This window comes from Colias philodice, chromosome 11 (assembly GCF_061535455.1).
Source record: "Colias philodice isolate Cphi_HAF_F1 chromosome 11, ilColPhil1 Martin Lab GWU primary, whole genome shotgun sequence".
Classification (NCBI taxonomy): domain Eukaryota; kingdom Metazoa; phylum Arthropoda; class Insecta; order Lepidoptera; family Pieridae; genus Colias; species Colias philodice.
The window spans coordinates 2,394,162-2,414,073 of record NC_143096.1 but is presented as its reverse complement, the minus strand read 5'-3'; the positions used below and the strand labels follow the sequence as shown (position 1 = coordinate 2,414,073).

The window sequence follows — 19,912 nt, the reverse complement described above, 5'->3', positions numbered from 1 at the left end:
TTCTGGATGGTATGGTGGAAGGCGCAATACACTATGTCCATGATCTTTGAGGATTGCATCAAGTAGGTAAAAATTGTGTATAGTTTGGCTTATTTTTTTTAATAATGTGATAACTCTGATTATTAATTAGTTATTTGATTTTTGAAAAAAAAAATGCCGATTTTAGTCAAAATTTATATTTTTCTAACAAGATCCTTATCATCCAAATTTCCACCTTGGTGAGAAAAATTGACATTTCTAATGAAAATGAACAAAAAATTAAATGATTTTATTAAATACTGTAAAATAGTCTATAATTCTTCCATTTACTGTATCACAAAATTCTTCATAGATTTTTAGATATTCGTACTACACCAATTACATCACCCTGTATTTATAAACAATTGCAAAAAATGACACATACATAGGCCGGGAGATACTGACACAAAATTTCGGGTCATTTGTAACAGAATGGCGGTTCTACAGAGGTCTTATTACGAAATGACTAAAAGAAAAATGATGGTCAGAACTCAGAACGCTGGTACCGGCGGACTAGTCGCGTGGGCGTTAGTCGAACTCGTCGGATAAATAGCGAAAGTCAAACGATTTACAAATCGTTTGACTTTTCCGCGGTATGGCGACCATTTGGAATCGTCCGAAAAGTATGGCATGGCGATTTTAGTAAATGGCTGCACGACGATGGTTACCTGTGCAAAAGTGAGCCCGGTACAAATGGTTGAATTGTTTTTTTTAAATCAACGCATTCACGTCGGTATGGCGGACTGTAAGTCACATCGTAACTGTATGGCATGACACTACCGCCTACATCTTTTTTAAGGGCTATCGGTAAATTCTAAAATTTTTGTGTTACAAATCGTTGGACTTTCGCTATTTATCCGACGAGTGTGACTAACGCCCACGCGACTAGTCCGCCGGTACCAGCGTTCTGACCATCATTTTTCTTTTTGTCATTGCGTACTAAGACCCCTCTAGACCGCCATCCTGTTACAAATGGCCCGAAATTTTGTGTCAGTATCTCCCGGCCTAACATGTGCAATGTGTAAATGTGTTGACGTTCCAGCTCTTCTTAATATACCTGTATGTCAAGATGTTTCTAACATGAAATGTTTAGCTTCACTCGTGAGTATTTTTTAAATGAAAAGTCATAAGAATATTCAAAGATTTTCGATAACATATTTAAATAAGTCTATTATGACATGTAGCATGACCGTGTAGGATGGTTTCAAGACAAAACTATTTAAATACAACTGACCATTTCGAAAAATATAAAACGATGATTTATCTACTTCAACAATCTTTGTTATCGTTTTATCTTTTTGACCCTAGAATAAATTTGAAATTCACAGCTGGATAGAAAATTTATTAACATAATAGATAAAAATATTTGATTGTATTTTTAAAATATATATCACAAATACTTTAAGGCGTATTCATATCACACTAATACTTTGTGTATAATGTACAAGTAATGGAAAGGTATTTCATTTAATAAACATTATGAAATAAAATTTCAAATTGAAGTTTTTGTACGAAATAGATAATTTAAAACAAATATAAATAAAGATGTTGTAATTCTATTCACAATTTTCTGCATTATGTAAAATATACTTTATAATAGTAATTTTTTCTATTTTTACATATTTTAATATAATAAACATGCCTCTATATTATGTAATTTACATTCATTAAAGTTCTATTGTAAGTCAAAATAATTATTTTTACGCGATGTCACAACTGTCGATAATTATTTCACAAAATTTCCCATTGAAAACCTTGTAATATCAATGTAGTGCATGTGAATTAAACTTAGTAAAATTAACTGAATGACTGAATATATGAGAAGTGATTCAACTTGAACAAATAATAAATTCACAGTGGTTTTTAAACGGGTTATATTTTGTCTGTGGTATTATAATATTTTATTTTTACACCATCAAATACTTGAAATAACTACATACTATAATTTTATTATACTCTATGCACTAGACGTACTATATGTAAACTTTTATATACGAAAACATTTTCTCTATATAATAAATGAAATGAAGAAAGTACCTTGTGCGTTGATATCGTCATATTAAAATCGTAATAAATCTCGCGCATTATAAAAATGATGATTTCTAGAGTAAAAATGTATGACAAAACTTTTTATCTTAATTCCTAATTGTAATATAAATTGCATTAAAAAAAGTCTTTAGTTAAATAGTTTGATAAAAATATTTTTAAACAAATTATTTCTTAATTCTTTACTTATCCGTTTTATTCCATTGTGACCAAGTCAATGTATGTGATACATTTTTATAATGTATTATTTTTTTATATTTTTGTTACTATTATACTTACTATATTAGGTTCTAGAAGAGTTGTAAATGATATTTTTATTATTTATTATAATAGATGTGTTATTTATGGAAGTTTAATTCGTTTTGGGTAAACAAATCATATAAGAAATTACAGTGCTCATTTATGAAAATTTATTCTTAACAATGTTTTTAACTAGGTATTTTATAAAAAAAATTAAGTACAAAAATCACACATTGATTTGCTTTCACTTTAAATTTTATAGTCATGTAGGTACCTATAATTTTGTATGATTCTAAATAGTAACGGAAAATGATACCTCGAATAATATTTGTATATTTTGTTAATATAATTTTCAAAATCACAAATACGTAATAATATGTAGGTAATTGGGTTTAGTTACCGTCTAGAAGCGAACGACCTTCTCAGTGACCGACAATACGGGTTCCGCCGAAACCGGTCCACTGGGGATCTTCTAGCGTACGCCACCTACATCTGGAGCGAGGCCATAGAGAATCATGGTGAAGCACTTGCTGTCTCCCTTGATATCTCGAAGGCCTTCGATAGGGTCTGGCATGATAGCCTAATTGGCAAGCTTCCATCCTACGGTCTGCCTACCGGTTTCTGCGCCTGGATCTCAGATTTTCTGAGAGACCGGTCAATTCGAGTAGTCGTTGATGGCTGCTCGTCTGACCAAATGGCTATCAATGCCGGGGTCCCTCAGGGATCAGTTCTCTCCGCAACACTCTTCCTGCTACACATCAACGATCTGCTGAAACCCGGTATCTATGGGTACGCAGACGATAGCACTGTTGTGGAGAGATATGTATCCAGCGCGCGAGCCAGTATGGCACAAATCCAGTCTCTACGGGAGGCGATGGTTGATCGCATGAACTTGTCCTTACAGGCGGTCTCCGACTGGGGCGATGCCAATCTGGTCAAGTTCAATGCTACTAAGACCCAGGCGTGTCTATTCTCCGCTAAACGGAGTCCATTCCATCTGACTCCGACTTTCCAGGGTGTATCCGTACCGATAACCAACCACCTCGAGCTTCTTGGCGTCACCTTGACGCCTACTCTGAACTTTGGTTCCTATATAGAATCCAAAGCCCAAGTAGCCTCAAAAAAGCTTGGAATTCTGGCGAAGGTGAGACAGTATTTCAGCCCGGGACAGTTGCTCAACCTTTATCAAGCACAAGTCCGATCGTGCATGGAATACTGCTCTCACCTCTGGGACGGTTCCGCCAAGTACCAGCTAGAGGCGCTTGAGGCGATAGAGAGGCGTGCCAAGAGGCTTATAAACGACGATGAGCTAGTAGGCAAAAAACTCCAGAGCCTCGCTCATCGTCGCAGAGTGGCCAGCTTATCGGTTTTTTACCGGATACACTTTGGTGAGTGCGCTGCGGAACTACACGAACTTGTTCCGCCATCCCCATTCTTCCATCGATCGTCGAGGCGCACAGATTCTAGACATCGCCATATGGTGGACGTTCCATGTACCCGGACTAAGCGGTTCGATTCCACATTCTTCATCCGAACCGCGAGGGACTGGAACGCGCTTCCTGAATCTGTGTTCCCCGACGAGTACAATATGGGGGTCTTCAAGCGAAGAGTGAACCGGTACCTACTAGGGAAGCGCGTACCATCTTAGACCGCATCTAGCTTTCCATCAGGCAAGATTGTGGTCAAGCGCTTCCCTATCTAGAGTAAAAAAAAAAAAAAAAAAAAGTCTATTATTTTTCTTTTTGGCTTGACTTAAAACAACTTTTGCAAGAAGTTCATAACTTTCATTAAATTTGAATTTGTTTTTATTTTTAATTGACAAATAAATCTTTCAGTTTTGATTTTTTATAAAGTGTGCTGCAAAATTATATTTTTTTTAATACGTAAAAATTTGAGTTTTACTATACATTCGATTTACTCGAATTAATAGTAAAGAGACTCGGAAATATGTTTTGTCGTAAAAAAAAATAGCTTACTCATATCAATACATGACTTAATTTTAATAATTCTTTTTTAAATCATGTAGCAATTGTATGGATGTAATTTTTATATGTATTCTACAAAATGTGAGTACCTAATAATTTTCAATGTGAAAGTTGCTGTGATAGATTAAGTTTATATTGTTCTTGTTGATAGGTGTTGGGTCAATAAAGAAGGGTTAAGGATAATGTTGTGTTTTATTTATGAATGAATGAATGAAGGAATATATAATCTGATTCGGGTTTTTTTTTAATTAGGTAGCAGGAAAAGTATTCGTTTCCAATACCTTGAAGCAGCAACCCTTGAAGGCATGAATGGTATTTTAATAAGGGTAAAAAAATAAAATGTCTCACATCTACATCAACACTAATATTATAAAGAGGAAAACTTTGTTTGTTTGTTTGTTTGATTGTAATGAATAGGCTCATAAACTACTGGACCGATTTTAAAAATTCTTTCACCATTCGAAAGCTACATTATCCACGAGTAACATAGGCTAGGTTTTATCCCGGAAATCCCACGGGAACGGGAACTATGCGGGTTTTTCTTTGAAAACGCGGGCGAAGCCGCAGGCGGAAAGCTATATATATTAAGCTAGTACTTAAATAAAGACATTGTTTATCATAAAATTAGCTGTGACAATAGTGCCCTGTCTCTTTTACTTTTAAGTTATTTGATGTGTACAGAGAAGAAAAAAATATGTTAAACATTTGATTTAATTAAAATAAAGTAAGGGGCTACTTGATTAATTGATTTGAATAATAATGGCTAATGTCGAACGTCGCTAATCAATAAAGGTCGCACGTCGTCATAGCTTATATTAGATATAATATTTATTCTAAAATAGGGTATAGGGTAGGGTAGATAGAATAGTTATTATAAAATAGGGTTTCCACTATTCAAAAGAAAAAAATACTGCAAAAAATATGATTGCTTCTCAATGATTTCATTGATTCAAATATCAATATTTAATATTTTAATGTTAACCAACGTCCACATGGGCTGATTGTTTTTTTTAGTTATTGTTAAAAAACTTATTAAAAATGTAATACCTACTTAGGTATTTTGATTTTTAAATGATATTCCAACTTAATTCAATGTCGTTGATTCTGTACTACTTTCTACTTTTTAAGTTTTAGTAAAAAAAATAAGTAAATAAAAATCATTTATTGAGTACCAATACATTGACAGAAAATAATACAAACTCAACTAAGTATCTCAACTAGGTATTTTATACACCTAGCCCCTAGGTATATTTATATACCGAGGCGATCGTGTCCTAGAGACGACCGACGCCTTCCACATTAGACTTTAGCCATAGCCAGTAGTAGATATCACTTGATTAAAATTTGAATCTTCCCTTATTATCCATCACAAAATTAGATAAAATTCATTCTTAATACTGCAAGTTAAAGACAATAAGCCTTTAACCAATTTGCTCATTGTGGGTACTAACTATTTAGTAATCTGGTTGTGATAATCACACTAAATTCAGTGTTCAATTTATTGCTCACTTATTTCCAACAGATTTTTTCTTATAAGAATCATGTTTCACCTTTTAATAATTATTATTATACGTCTTATGCACCTTATGCTTCAATAACTTTGTGTGGAAAATCGTCATAAAAACTGTAAAGTTCCATTCAAAGTACATTACAAAAATTTAAAACTCGCGCTTTAACGGAGCGTCATATGATTTGTGTAAATTTGACATATTAATTCCGATTCACACAAAAATAATCGTACCAATAATTTTCAGATACCTTTTTAATAATATTATGTGACGAAATTCTTACATTTTTCGGTTATGTTAGAAGTTCTAAACTAATTTGTGGTATCAGAATCACGTAAAGTTCAATGTCCTCAAATATCTTTAGTGATTTTGTTCAAATATGCATGAAATGGAACGTTGTTAGAGCAGCGCTTCGCATCAGCTGTTAAAGAAAAAAATAACGGGAAATCGACGATGGAGATTGGTCACACCGACGGCCACATCAAATCTGGGGGTCTAGCGTGTGACCCTGTTATTTCTATCCTCTAATAAAATAGCTGTGTAATTCTTGTTAAGTTCTGCTTTGTCGAAATAGAAATATAGTAAATTATAGTGTTATTTATGTGTAAAATATGGAACGTGCAACTGGAACAGAGGTGTTCGGGTGTGGCTCGACCCAATCCTCGGACATAACGCTAAATATACAAACGACGACTGGTGGTAATTTCTCCATTAGCGTGAACTGTAAAAATTCAGTGGAGTATTTGAAGAAACTTGTTTCGAGGAAATTGAAAGTGTCTAAGGATCGAATATGTTTGCTTCATCGTGAAAGGTAATTTCGGAGGCGTCAGACGCCAAGCCTCTATTGTTAAACATTTAACATAGGTATCGCGGAAATAAGTTGCGTCGATACGATGACGCATCCGCGTCCTTTGACTTCATTATTGATAAATGGTTTGCTCTTTGCAGACAACTGATAGACGGGACATTGGAAGAAAACGGCCTGTTGGATGGATCACGCATTACTTTACTTCCGAGTATCGAGACGGGGCTTCTGGTACGTACGTCACACAATTTCGCAAGCCTATTCAATGTCCCATGATAATCACGTGTTTCATAACACTGTTCAAGTAATCAGTGAAGTTATCATTTTCAAGTGTTTTTGTAATATTTTTATTTCTCCTATTTACAGAGCCAGAGATCAGAGAACTCAGTGATGCAAGCATTGGAAACCTTAAATGATAATCAAGTGAATGACTTTCTAAGTGGCAGGTCACCTTTAAATCTTACCATGAGACTAGGAGACCACATGATGTTAATACAGCTGCAGTTGTCCACCCTGAACTCTAGTGCAGCGAGTGCTAGTCGCTCATTAAGGACATCAACACCTACAAAAAGTACTGCACACACAAAAGCTGACAGTGAGCCAGCAGGCCCCCAGACAGCCCCTCCCAAAACACAAAATGAAGTTAATCCTGTAACTGATGACAAACACAAAGAGGAGTTACATGGGTTAGAAAAACAGGATTTAGACTTGTTACAGAATGCATTTGACTTATACAGGTCAATGGCTGAAGAGAAATATGCAGAGAAAATTGAAGCACACAAAGAAGATGCATTGAACTCTTCAAATTGCACATTGTCTGACTTGACTGATACATCTGTGGAGAGTGAACAATCTCCCATAAAGTCCCTATCTAATTTGGTGTCTAGTCCTATACATGCTACCTCTGAGAACAGAGATGCAAAAGCAATAGCAAACTCTGTAAAAAGTAGCTTGTTAGACTTATTATCAAATAAATCAGTGAATGATATGCCATCAACTAGTGCATGTGATAAGCCATGCACATCCACACATACAGACAGTTCAATGAGTGATGATAGTGATAATTTTACTGAGCAAAGTTCTTTTCTGGCTGAAAATACTATAGATGAATATCCAATGGAGAATTTGTTTAATAGTGCAGTTGATAAAGGGCTGTTCACAGAGCAGGACGAGACAATGATGGACCGTGAAATATCAAACTTGGCCACCACTAGTCACGGCACTCAGGAGTCAACATCAGGCCCACTACCGTCCTTCCAAAGTATAAACGAACCATTGAAAAATAAAAGATTCCAATATTTATTGCACAAGACATCCAAGTTCAAGCATCCTATTGGTCAAAACAAGCAGAAAGCTTTCATGCAGGTTGCCAATAAGAATAAGAAAAGTGTTCAAACTGATACATCCTTCCCACAACCGTCTACCTCAAAAGTGGAGCCCTCCACGCCTAAAAAGACTGCAACTGGTAGTCAAACAGATATATATGCAATACCATCAACGTCTAAGCAAACTCCTGCTTCCTCGGACGAAGGCCCGGTTATAGATACCAAGGCTTTAAAGGAAGCATCTAGAAGTCTAACACAGAAGTTAAGGAAATTATCAAAGGAAGTGTTGACAAAGAAAATTGATCTCAAGACATTGGAACAATCAGTGCGGTCAAAGATTAGTCCTGGAGCCGTGATTGAGTCAATGAAACACCACGGCAGGGGAATATACTCTGGAACATTTTCTGGAACGCTCAATCCTGCTCTTCAAGACAGGTAAATACAAATTTATTTGATCTTTAAGTTATCTAATTTTAATGTCTTTATATTGCTTTTTGTTCATTATATGAGGTTAATGATAAATTAAAATCATTAACTTTTTATTAAATAAATAAAGTTTAGTAATTGTTAGATTTTTTATAATTTTATATGCTTCAAGGTTATTTTATTTAAGCATTGTGAACAAAAGATGTCAACAAATTTTAGCAGACATCACACATGCATTCATTTGATTCTATGTTATTTTTCTAATTGAGAATGGTTTGCTTTTATTGAATAAAAATCATCATGAACTAAATATTAACCAGATGTGCCTATATCCTTTTTCATTGGTGTACACAGTGATAAGTAAATTTGTAACCAATCAATTTTGCATTACAATTGCAGTAGTAAATTTAAGATTAAATAAATACAGCCATGTATTGTTATCAGTACTACAAGCATAATGTTATACTAAGATAACTTTATTCAATATTTACATAGACGTGTACATTCCTTGATATTACAATATGTTAATTTTACATTACAGATATGGCCGACCAAAGAGGGATATATCCACTATAATTCATATTCTAAATGATTTGCTATGTGCTACGCCACCTTTGAACCAGGTATGTAATCTCTGATAATTTTTGATTAAACAGAACATGTTCTGCGTAAATTATTTAAAATTATGCAAAATGTTATTTATTATAATATACATAACGGTACATAATTGCAATTCATTTATGTTTAAACAGTTATTGGTTTCATAATTAGATTACTATCTCATTTTTGTTTTCAAGTTCCCGAATATTGTGTCCTTTATAACATTATACTTCTTCATTAATCCTACTACTATTATAAAGGCGAAAGTTTGTAAGTATGGATGTATGGATGTTTGTTACTCTTTCACGTAAAAACTACTGAACCGATTACAATGAAATTTAGCACACATATAGAGGGTAACTTGGATTAACACATAGGATAGGTTTTATCCCGGAAATCCCACGGGAACGGGAACTATGCGAGTTTTTCTTTGAAAACGCGGGCGAAGCCGCGGGCGGAAATCTAGTGGGTTATAGGCTAAACATTTCTACTTTTGTTTTAGTACCTAATCGATTTTTATAAAGGTTGCAACTGCAATACAATCATCAATCTTTAAGAGTATTCACAGAAAATTAGAATCTATTGACAAAACAAAGAATCCATTCACAAGATCTATGGAGTTAAATTATGCAATAAGATTTATTTAATAACCTTCATTAAATAGAATTATGTACTAATTACAATAAGTGCAGCTTGATTACGCATTTTTGTTGTTTTAAAGGACCGACTTAAGTCAGCCGCCATTTTGTGTGGTGTCATAAAATTTTTAATAATCGCATTGTAAACTGTGTTTGAGAATGAGCAACAAACATGAAGATGTTTATTTGATTTGTGGTGTTTTGAAAATACTTTATGATTGTATTCAGAATATTTCTAAACTATGTTTTATCGATTACAGAAGGATTTGAAGCACACGTGTACCAATACGAATTTAGACGAAGGCAACAAATGCCCAAACTGCAGTCAAGCGACGTGTTCCTACGGCCAGTGCGACGGCCACCATCCCTCCACCTCTAGTAGAAAAACTTGTACCTGCGCTAAGGACTGCCAATGCAATCGCCTTAACCCCACGCTATGTTTAAATTGCGAGGGAAAATCGAGCATGAACGAATTGTGTCAGAAGTGCTCTATGGCCAAGACAATAGCGATGGAAAATACGAAAACGAAATGTAAGTTGGAACAGCTGAGGCTCGTTATGCAGCAGAAGAAGGAAAGACGAGAAGCCCGCAAGTTAAAGACCCTTCCTTACCCGACGCCGACTAAAACTATAGCGGCACCCGAAAAGGAGGAAATTGAAACTATTGCTTAATCCATCTCCGTTTAGCTGCATTGCCAGTACGAACAACTTGTGCAAATATAAAGCCTTATATCTACTTGAGCATGCTGAGGCGAATGAGCGGCTCGGCCAAATGAGCCGCTCATTCGCCTGAGCATGCTCAAGTGGATACAAGGCTTAAGTGTCGCTGTAAAATAACCTTTACTCGATACATGCCGCGCGATAAATTGCTGCAGTGTTAGTTCATACTGACAATGATAGCAATGTGTATACATTTTTATGTGTTACTATAGTAACACATTTGTATAGCCAGCTACACTATTCTAAATTAGCGTATTTAAAAGAGTTTGGTCTGTAGGCGTAAATCTTAAGTGTTGTATGTACAAATAATAGTTAATTAGCAAAATATTAGTTATAGTGTATTTGTATAGACTCCTCTGACAATGTTGCCCCGGTGCGGTCGATCGGATCTTTTGTTGTTATACTTTTTTATTTTATTGGGTCCATACTTATTTTAGACATTTTGTTTACCTAGTTCATTTTTAGATATCTGTTGATTGAAGTACATTTTGGACAATAAGTTTTTAATATTAAAATTTATTATTATTGGATGGAATATGGAGTTAAATTTTCGTTTATTAAAACTGTTTGGAAAATGAAGACGGTTTCTTGTTTCTTAGTATTTAATTAACTCCATGTTTTATTTGCTTGATTGGCACTGTTATTTTTAGTTATTTGTTTTTCTTTTCAAAAAATATGTTATTTAAAATAAATGTTTCCTTACTCACCTCACTCATATAGTTTTTTTTATTATAAAAAAATATTATAGCATATATATAATAAGAATATTGGAACAGCAATGTTAAATGCTCTATCCTAAAAATATCTAAATAATATTAGTATTAATTGCTTTGTATATTGTAGATATTAAGAGTGCTTTTTACTCTTGAGTTAAAAACTAAATTCCAAAATTAGCACTTAATACAAAGTATCATATTGTAATAGATTTGAAATATATAACGGTCTCACATACTATTAAACATAGAATTATCGGGCAAATAAATGGAAACTTTAGTTTCACATATACCTACACAATATGAGGACAGAAAAATTATATTTTGTTAGCAATATTTATCATCAAAGCTTTTATTTAGTAGCGACAGAGTATTAAAGGCAGGACAGGTTTCATGTATTTTTATCATTTACAATCACACGAATGCCTTAGGAACGTTATAACGGGTAAGCTTAGATATATTTTCGATTTGTGACGAGTGACTTATTTTTATAATGATGATTTCTGATGAATTATGTTTACGAAGGTAGTCTATGTCTTCCGCGTCTACACATTTTTCGCCACGTCATAATTCCTTGTCTTGGTTTGGGACCAAGAGTTTCAATTCCAAAAGCAATACAAATCAGTGTGAAACATGAAGTGCCTATTTATGTGTAGAAAATAATTGTGTTGTGCCATATTTGTATAGCTATAGACCACGTTCACATGTCAGTGTGGCACTTTCGATATTTACTGTTTTCGACACTAAACAAAATTAAAAAAATATAGACATCATATAATATTGTTGAATAAGATCTATGTAAATAAGTTTGTTACCACGCTAGCTACGAAATATTTTGTTATGATATGAAATTAATAAGTATTTAGGCTAATCGGTTTGAGGAGGTCGTGAATTGTTTTTGTCCTTGTATTTCGCATGTATAGTGAGAATAAAATTACTTAACTACGTGGTAGTTTTTATTTATTTATTTATCTACTTCCCGGTAGAATGTACCTACCAGGTAGGTATATAGTCAAAATTTTAAGTGATCATAATATATTTTCGTAAAACATTCCAAAGTAGGTATGCAGTATGCGTCGTTCTTATCCACGTGGGTCCACACAAAGCAAGCCGCTTGGTGCAGCAATAATAATTGCATATAAGTATAATAAATTGACGAGTAATTTCTGATTAGATTTAATTTAAGACAACGTATGGACACCAATAGATACTTATTATCTCAACAATATACATATAAAAAATTACCAGACAAGCTTTCACTAAAAATTCGTCTAATCTTGCCTAGTCTTCTTAGTTGAAAAATGAGTACATACATAGTAGTAGTGTGTCACGTCATTAAGGTTAATTAAACGAATAGGAATTTTATGAATAACTAGCTTTCCGCCCGCAGCTTCGCCCGCTTTGCCTAAAACCTAATAAATTATGTACTAAAACCTTCCTCTTGAATCACTTTCTATTTAAAACCTAGGGGTGACCTGTTTTAATATATGTGCATGTGCACTATTTTGCATGTCATTATAGTAAAATATAAATATATGTGATGAAAATAAATGGAACATAGCTTTAATATATTTTTATTTAAAAATATTAACTACTGTCTATACATGATTAACAGTCATAAAAATAAATTCACAACACAAAATTTAGAAACAAATTTCGCTTGTACTTTCGATATGTCTACTCACAGGATATTAAGGAGTAAAATAAATCCAACACTAACTTAACTATATAAGTTTTGCAAGTGAGTCTTAGCAAAGTCGGATGATGGAATAGATTTTAAGTCTTAATAGTAAACATTGAGAGCGACGTCTTAACCTAGCGATTACAACGAAGGGAGCTTAAATCAAAAATCTGTACGTGTCGTAAATTATTTATTATAAAGTTCATCTCATATAAATAGCACATAACCCACTCGTTCGCACACTGAACCGGAACAGACACGCGCGTACTACGAAACCTCACACTACAACATTTATAACTAAATAATTCGCTTATGATTCAGGGTTGTCGAAATCTTGTTGCGGATACAGACTATACAATATTAGAAGTTGATTGATGAAATTTATACAGGCTGGTTTTTCGGCAGCGCCGTTCGAATCGGAGTTCCATTTTCGAATTCGCATCCGCACAACCCCGCGCGAGTCGTCCCTACTATTAACTTAGAACAAGAGCGTGCTCATGCCGCCCATCTCCGCTTGTTCCTTGACGAAGATCTCGAAGTACTGGTATATAATGGTGACGGCAAGAAGTATTCCCGTTCCCGAACCAATGGCTCCGAGGAAATCAGCCAGTACTGAGAGCGCGCCGATACAGAGTCCTCCAAACGCGGCTGCTGTTGGGATGTATCTGTTTAGCTCGTGGATCATCGAGTTGTCACGGTGACCACGCATCACCATCTGTTGTTCTTTTAGTTGCTTGGCGACCTAAGTAACAGAAATGCCGTTTTAGAATAGAAAATTAAAAATACAGGTTTTTTAATAAAATTGTATTTTAGGTTTAATATTTATGTAAATTGATCTGCCGTAACAAAACCACAAATATGTTTTAACACGCATGGATTATATTTTATTTACAATACTTATAACCACACTGCAACAATGCCTATAATAATATTATTATAGCATTCTAACATACATCCTACTCAACTTCAAAAGTGACTATAGACACTGCCAATCGAAATAAAGACGTACAACTGACAATTTAAGTATAATTTTAATTCAAAACTAAAAATAGATACTGCTGATAGAAATGTAACTATATAGCTAACTAAAAAGCTGCTCAACGCAACCCTTCAAAAAAAAAAACTGCTCAACACAGCTCAAACTTATATTACGTCACACAAAAAGCACTCACATCCTTAGCCGACGAGCCGCTGACATCGATCCAGGTCTTAGAGAAGAACGCACACGACCCCAGCATGAAGAATATATAGAGCACTGCGTGTAACGGGTCCTGGGCGATGTGGGCTAGTGACTCTGGGGGGCTGAAGTAATAGCACAGGCCTCCAACCGGGTAGGCCCGGGCCGGTCCACCGCCGCCCACGTCCGCCCACACGCCCAGCAAGTTCACTAGGAAGTTGCCGCTGAACTTGACCGCTAACATCTGTTGGTAAAGGTGGACTTAGTATGTATTGTAGTCACTATTCCACGCGGACGAAGTCGCGGGCACAGCTAGTCTATACTAATATTATAAAGCTGAAGAGTTTGTTTGTTTGAACGCGATAATCTCAGGAACTAACTCCTAGACTTCCTCCATGAATGGGCTGGCTATCTAACACTGAAAGAATTTTTCAAATCGGACCAGTAGTCACGTCCGCCCACACGCCCAGCAAGTTCACTAGGAAGTTGCCGCTGAACTTGACCGCTAACATCTGTGGGTAAAGGACTTAGTATGTATGGGGCAGAGTTTATGTATGGGGCAGAGTTTATGTATGTATGGGGCAGTTCAAGTATTTATGGGGCAGAGTTTATGTATGGGGCAGAGTTTAAGTATGTATGGGGCAGAGTTTATGTATGGGGCAGAGTTTATGTATGGGGCAGAGTTTATGTATGGGGCAGAGTTTAAGTATGTATGGGACAGAGTTTAAGTATGTACGGGTCAAAGTTTTGTTTGTATGGAATATGAGAGTGTATGCCGTTGTATAGCAGATAAAGTCGCCCATGTATATTACGGCCAACATACGTGTAGATACATAATAATATTAATAGGAAGTTGCTACTGATAATAATTACAATATTAAACACAGAAATCTCTGATAATAATTACACAAAGATTTCTGTGTGATTATCTGTGGCTAATACATTATAATTTATAATTGATATCATGTAAACAAATAATATATTCTAGAGGTGTAGTAAAAATTAGTTATATCAATTATATTATGATTATATTTCAAGTCTTAAAGGCGTCACACACGGTGAAGATACTATAATATTTTATCTTAAGATACTGTAATATTTTATATTACAACCACCATCCTGTTACAAATGACTCACAAAATTTCGGGTCATTTGTAACAGGATGGCGGTTCTACAGGGGTCTTAGTATGCAATGACAAAAATAAAAATGATGGTCAGAACGCTGATACCGGATACCTTAAGATACTGTAATATAAAATATTACAGTATCTTAAGATAAAATATTATACATAGTATCTTCACAGTGTGTGACGCGCTTTAGCCTACATCTTTCACTTTTTTTTACTAATTATTGAATGAAATCAGCACATTTTTGTGAAAGTGAAACAAACACAACTCATATAAATAAACTTTAAATTAAAACATAATTCTTTAATAACTAACCTGAGAGATGACATAAAGATTAGAGACGAGAGCAGATTGCAAGATGATAGGTATATTAGAGGTGTAGAACAGCTTGATTGGGTACGACGAGTACTGGCCACGGTAGCGGGCAGACTTGATTGGTAGATCCACTCTGAAGCCCTGTTGGAAAAAATTGTACATTCATTATTTTATTAATAACTAGCTGTGCCGCGCGGTTTCACCCGCGTGGCTCCGCTCCTGTTGGTCTTAGCGTTGTAATATATAGCCTATATTACTCGTGGATAATGTAACTTTCGAATGGTGAAAGAATTTTTAAAATCGGTCCAAGTTTATGAGCCTATTCATTACAATCAAACAAACAAACAAAGTTTTCCTCTTTATAATATTAGTGTAGACTAGCTTACCGCCCGCGGCTTCGCCCGCTTTGTATAAAACCTAATAAATTATGTACTAAAACCTTCCTCTTGAATCACTCTATCTATTAAAAAAAACCGCATCAAAATCCGTTGCGTAGTTTTAAAGATTTAAGCATACAAAGGGACATAGGGACAGAGAAAGCGACTTTGTTTTATACTATGTAGTGATAAAAAAAAGTTAATACTAAATAGTCGTACATGTTTTGTAGAAAATAAATTAAAGTGCAATGTAGGTCATAAATGACATACATCACTTGGCATTTTTTTAGGAAATACACAAACAAATAAATCGATTAAAATCACCATAATTAAACTCAATTGAATGTTATTTACATTAGATCATAATATTATGATTAGTGATTACTGTAATTACTTAACCCATTGAGCCCCGAACGGCCCGATCGGTCCATGACACAATAGATTTTCTATTGTGTCTGTGATTCCGGGGCCTGAGTTATTAATCTTGTTCGTTAACAAAATTCCAACTAACTTTCATTATTTCAGGATTAACTATATTTAAATAATCTAATTATCTATGATTAAAAAGTAATTTTGCTACCAAATAACAAATGCAATTTCATGGAAAAAAGTTATTCATAAATCCTTATCTTCCTCGTTTCAATTTCTTATTATTGCTATTCCAATTTAACATATTATAATATAACCTCAGGTAAAAAAATCACACAATGAAAACCTATAAAAGAAAAAAAAAGTTTACAATAATTCTCACCTGGAAGTATATGACTATAGCGAACACTAGTACGGTAGCGAGCAAGTTCATCAAGTTGGGAAGGTTCTGGCGGTAGAAAGCCTCGCGCAGAGCCCTGACTTTGTCTGGTCGAGTGGCCAATAAGTGGAACAGGGCAATGACGGCACCTTCGAACTCTGTACCACGGCCTGTTAGAAAGAGCGGAAATTTAAGACATATGCTATAGGTAACATGAAAATTTGAGTAATTTTTTTTTGTTCTTATAAGATTTTTTTTTAGATGAGATAAGTATAAGAGAAATTGAATTTTACTTAACATTGTGCATGTTGTAACAATATAAAAGCTATTAATAGAAAACGCTGCATTTAGAACAGACAAAAAAAAAACATTTAAATAAATTATGCATAAGTTAAAAAATTATAATAATTAATTATGCAAAACTTGATATACAAGACAAATAAATTACAAACAACTGAGTATAAAAACAAATACATACCAGTGTTAACAGTAGCGGGGGAGAATGCCTTCCACACAATGGTTTCACAGATGTTTGTGGCAATGAACAGGGAAATACCGGAGCCAAGACCATATCCTACAAAACAATTTGAATTTTAATAAAAAAGTCATAATTATTGATACTCTTTTTGTCACATCTTTTATTGAATTTTACAAAAGACAAACAAAAATAGATCAATTACCAGACAACAACCAGAAATTATTAATTTAAAACAAGAAAATCAAAATAGAACAAGTGAACAGTACTTTATTCCTATGTCAAAACACAAAATTTCTACAACGGGACTGCCCTTCATAGAAATTTTTAGTATAGTATAGTAATACATAATATACAAGACCGCTTCCTCAGTATAGTGGTTGACGCGTGAGCGTAACACCGAGGGGTCCTGGGTTCGATTCCCGGTGGAGACGAAGAAAAAAAAATGTCTTGGTCTGGTAGGTCACAGAAGGCTGATCACCTACTTGTCCCTAAAGAAAATCGATCAGTGAAACAGATGTATAATGCATCTGCCCCTTACCCCACTAGGGGACTTCACTTTTACACTTTTTTTATAGTAATACAAACCTTTTTGCAAAAGTTCGTCAAGCAGCAACACAATGAGACCAGCAACAAACAGCTGTATGATAATGAGCAGGCAGACACCAGCACCGATCTCGCTCGGCTCACCGTACATGCCAGTCATGACATACACAATCGCTTGACCAATTGTGATCACCATGCCAAATACTGTGGGGATAACTCTTGATTAGTGATCATACAATTATGAAATACATATTTAAAACAACATTCTATGAGAATATTGATAGGGTAGTTTTAGATTTTTAATGTTGCACAATTTATCTTAATTTGTTATTCTTAAAAGCCGTTAAATGTTCACAGAATTAATCCTTTATAAGAATTGTATATAAAAAATTATATATGTATTACATATAAATAAATAGAAATAATATAATACTTGTATCTCACAAAAATCATATCAGTTTGAGATAACAGGCTAAAGATATACCCATGAAAATATAAAACAGATTTGACATTAGTTAAAAATTATTACCAATTTGTAAAATTACTCTTACATTTTTGTGCTCCATTAAACAGAGCCCTGTCTTTTGGTGTGTCGCCAACTTCGATAATTTTAGCTCCTGCTAACAGTTGCATGATGAGGCCTGAGGTCACAATCGGTGAGATTCCAAGTTCCATGAGTGTTCCTCTGTTGGAGGCCAGAATAACACGAATCCAGTAGAAGGGATCTGCACTGTCCGAAGACATAATACCAAACAGTGGTATCTGGAAATATGGTTGAGTGTGAATATTTGCTGTTATATTTCAATCAATGATTATTAAATACATTATTTTTCTTCATTTGATTCCTTTTAAATAAAATAAATTAAGCATTCTAATTTATGAATAGCTGATGTTACCCAAAACTAGAGATTATCGGAGACAATATTGTAACAACATTTGGCACAACATATGTTTAAATATTTAATATTGTTTTTCGTACTTAAATAACAGTTATAGATGATTATAATATAAAACCTGGTACAAGTTCATATAGGAAAAGAAAAATTAGGTAATGTAGGTTAATCTTATGCTTACCTGGCAGCATACTAAGAAAATAAATAGAGTGATTGCAGTCCATAATACTTTTTCTCTGAATTGAATCTGTAAAACAAAACGTTATTCATATTAGGGCCTTTTGTGGACGTCACGAATTTACAGTTACTCTAAATTTGATAAGTGAGGTTACTTTCACTTTCTTAATTGATTTATATGGAGTTATTTATAAGAATTATTTACGAAATAGATAACTACTAACAGATTTAGTAATGAAAAATGAATTTATAAGATAATTCAAAGGGTACATCAAAAATAACTCAATATTAATGATCGACATACCTTCCTCTCCGGTTTCGCTATTTCTGGTAATATACTGCAGAACGGCTTTATAACTTCAAGGAATTTTACTGAAAAGTAACAAAAACTTATTATTGCACACAGTTTAACACACCAAACGGGATAAATTCTTGTATCACAAAATATATATAATACGTGTCGTATTTTTGGCAACAAATTATAATTAATTTAAAGAAATACTCACTTCCCATTTTGATTTATTGTGTTTTAACTATCCTAACTAAAAAAATAACTGATCTAATCGATCAAAACCATTCAACTTTTGTTCAATAATAAGACTCCAACTGGACTTTTACGAAAATGAACCTGCGCAACGCCGCCAGCGAACCGTCCACAAATGACACGTCCACAACGTCATGTCACGTGACCTGTGATGTTGGCGTAAAACGTACAGAGTCTATAAAATATGTATAAAATAACAGATATATAAAATACAGCTTAATTTTTGAATAAATTCTCATAAATTTATTGTTTTTTTTTTAATCTACTATATAAAAATAAATCGGGTTTTCCTTCCTGACGCTATAACTCCAGAATGCACGAACCGATTTCCACGGTTTTGCATTCGTTGGAAAGGTCTCGGGCTCCGTGAGGTTTATAGCAAAGAAAACTGAAAAGGTGTCTCTGGCGAAACGGAGTTCAATCGGTTTGCTAGTAATTATTGATAAATAAATTACATAGATGGCATGAACAAAACTATTTTCAATGTATGGGTAACATAAATCCGTAAAATTATGTAATCATAGAAATCTAATTAACAAGACACTGTAATATATTGTCTTTCATATTTCTATAATGTACTTAATACTGAAGTTGATATTACAAATAAAAAGTTTCACAGTTCTATAATATTGCTATAATTCTACACATTAATTATTTTTAAGAATCAAGGCTTAAAAAAATAAAGTTTACAATATTTAATGTAAATAAATATTAAGTATTTAGAAATTAAAGACTTTAACGGATTTTAAACGCGATTTATTCGTTATATTATTTTCCCGACGTTTCGAACACTTTACAGCGAGCGTGATCACGGTGAGACTAGAAAAT

At 34.1% G+C, this 19,912-nt stretch overlaps 2 protein-coding genes across 2 annotated transcripts; one reads left to right on the top strand and one right to left on the bottom strand.

Moving 5' to 3' along the window:
* The first annotated feature begins 6,250 nt into the window (after positions 1 to 6,250).
* stx (ubiquitin-like domain-containing protein stuxnet) lies at positions 6,251 to 10,307 on the top strand. Its single transcript, XM_089700487.1, has 5 exons — positions 6,251 to 6,608; positions 6,746 to 6,833; positions 6,969 to 8,362; positions 8,895 to 8,976; positions 9,852 to 10,307. The coding sequence occupies exons 1-5, from the start codon at positions 6,409 to 6,411 to the stop codon at positions 10,260 to 10,262; spliced, it is 2,175 nt and encodes a 724-aa protein (XP_089556613.1). The 5' UTR covers positions 6,251 to 6,408; the 3' UTR covers positions 10,263 to 10,307.
* Positions 10,308 to 12,881: 2,574 nt separating this feature from the next.
* Sec61alpha (SEC61 translocon subunit alpha) lies at positions 12,882 to 19,215 on the bottom strand. The gene is made up of 10 exons (XM_089700486.1): positions 19,047 to 19,215; positions 18,845 to 18,912; positions 18,545 to 18,610; positions 18,022 to 18,232; positions 17,513 to 17,674; positions 16,928 to 17,023; positions 16,453 to 16,619; positions 15,325 to 15,465; positions 13,877 to 14,125; positions 12,882 to 13,446 (listed from the first exon to the last, which is right to left on the bottom strand). Exons 1-10 carry the CDS (start codon positions 19,051 to 19,053, stop codon positions 13,183 to 13,185), a joined length of 1,431 nt encoding a protein of 476 aa, XP_089556612.1. The 5' UTR covers positions 19,054 to 19,215; the 3' UTR covers positions 12,882 to 13,182.
* Between the last annotated feature and the right edge of the window lie 697 nt (positions 19,216 to 19,912).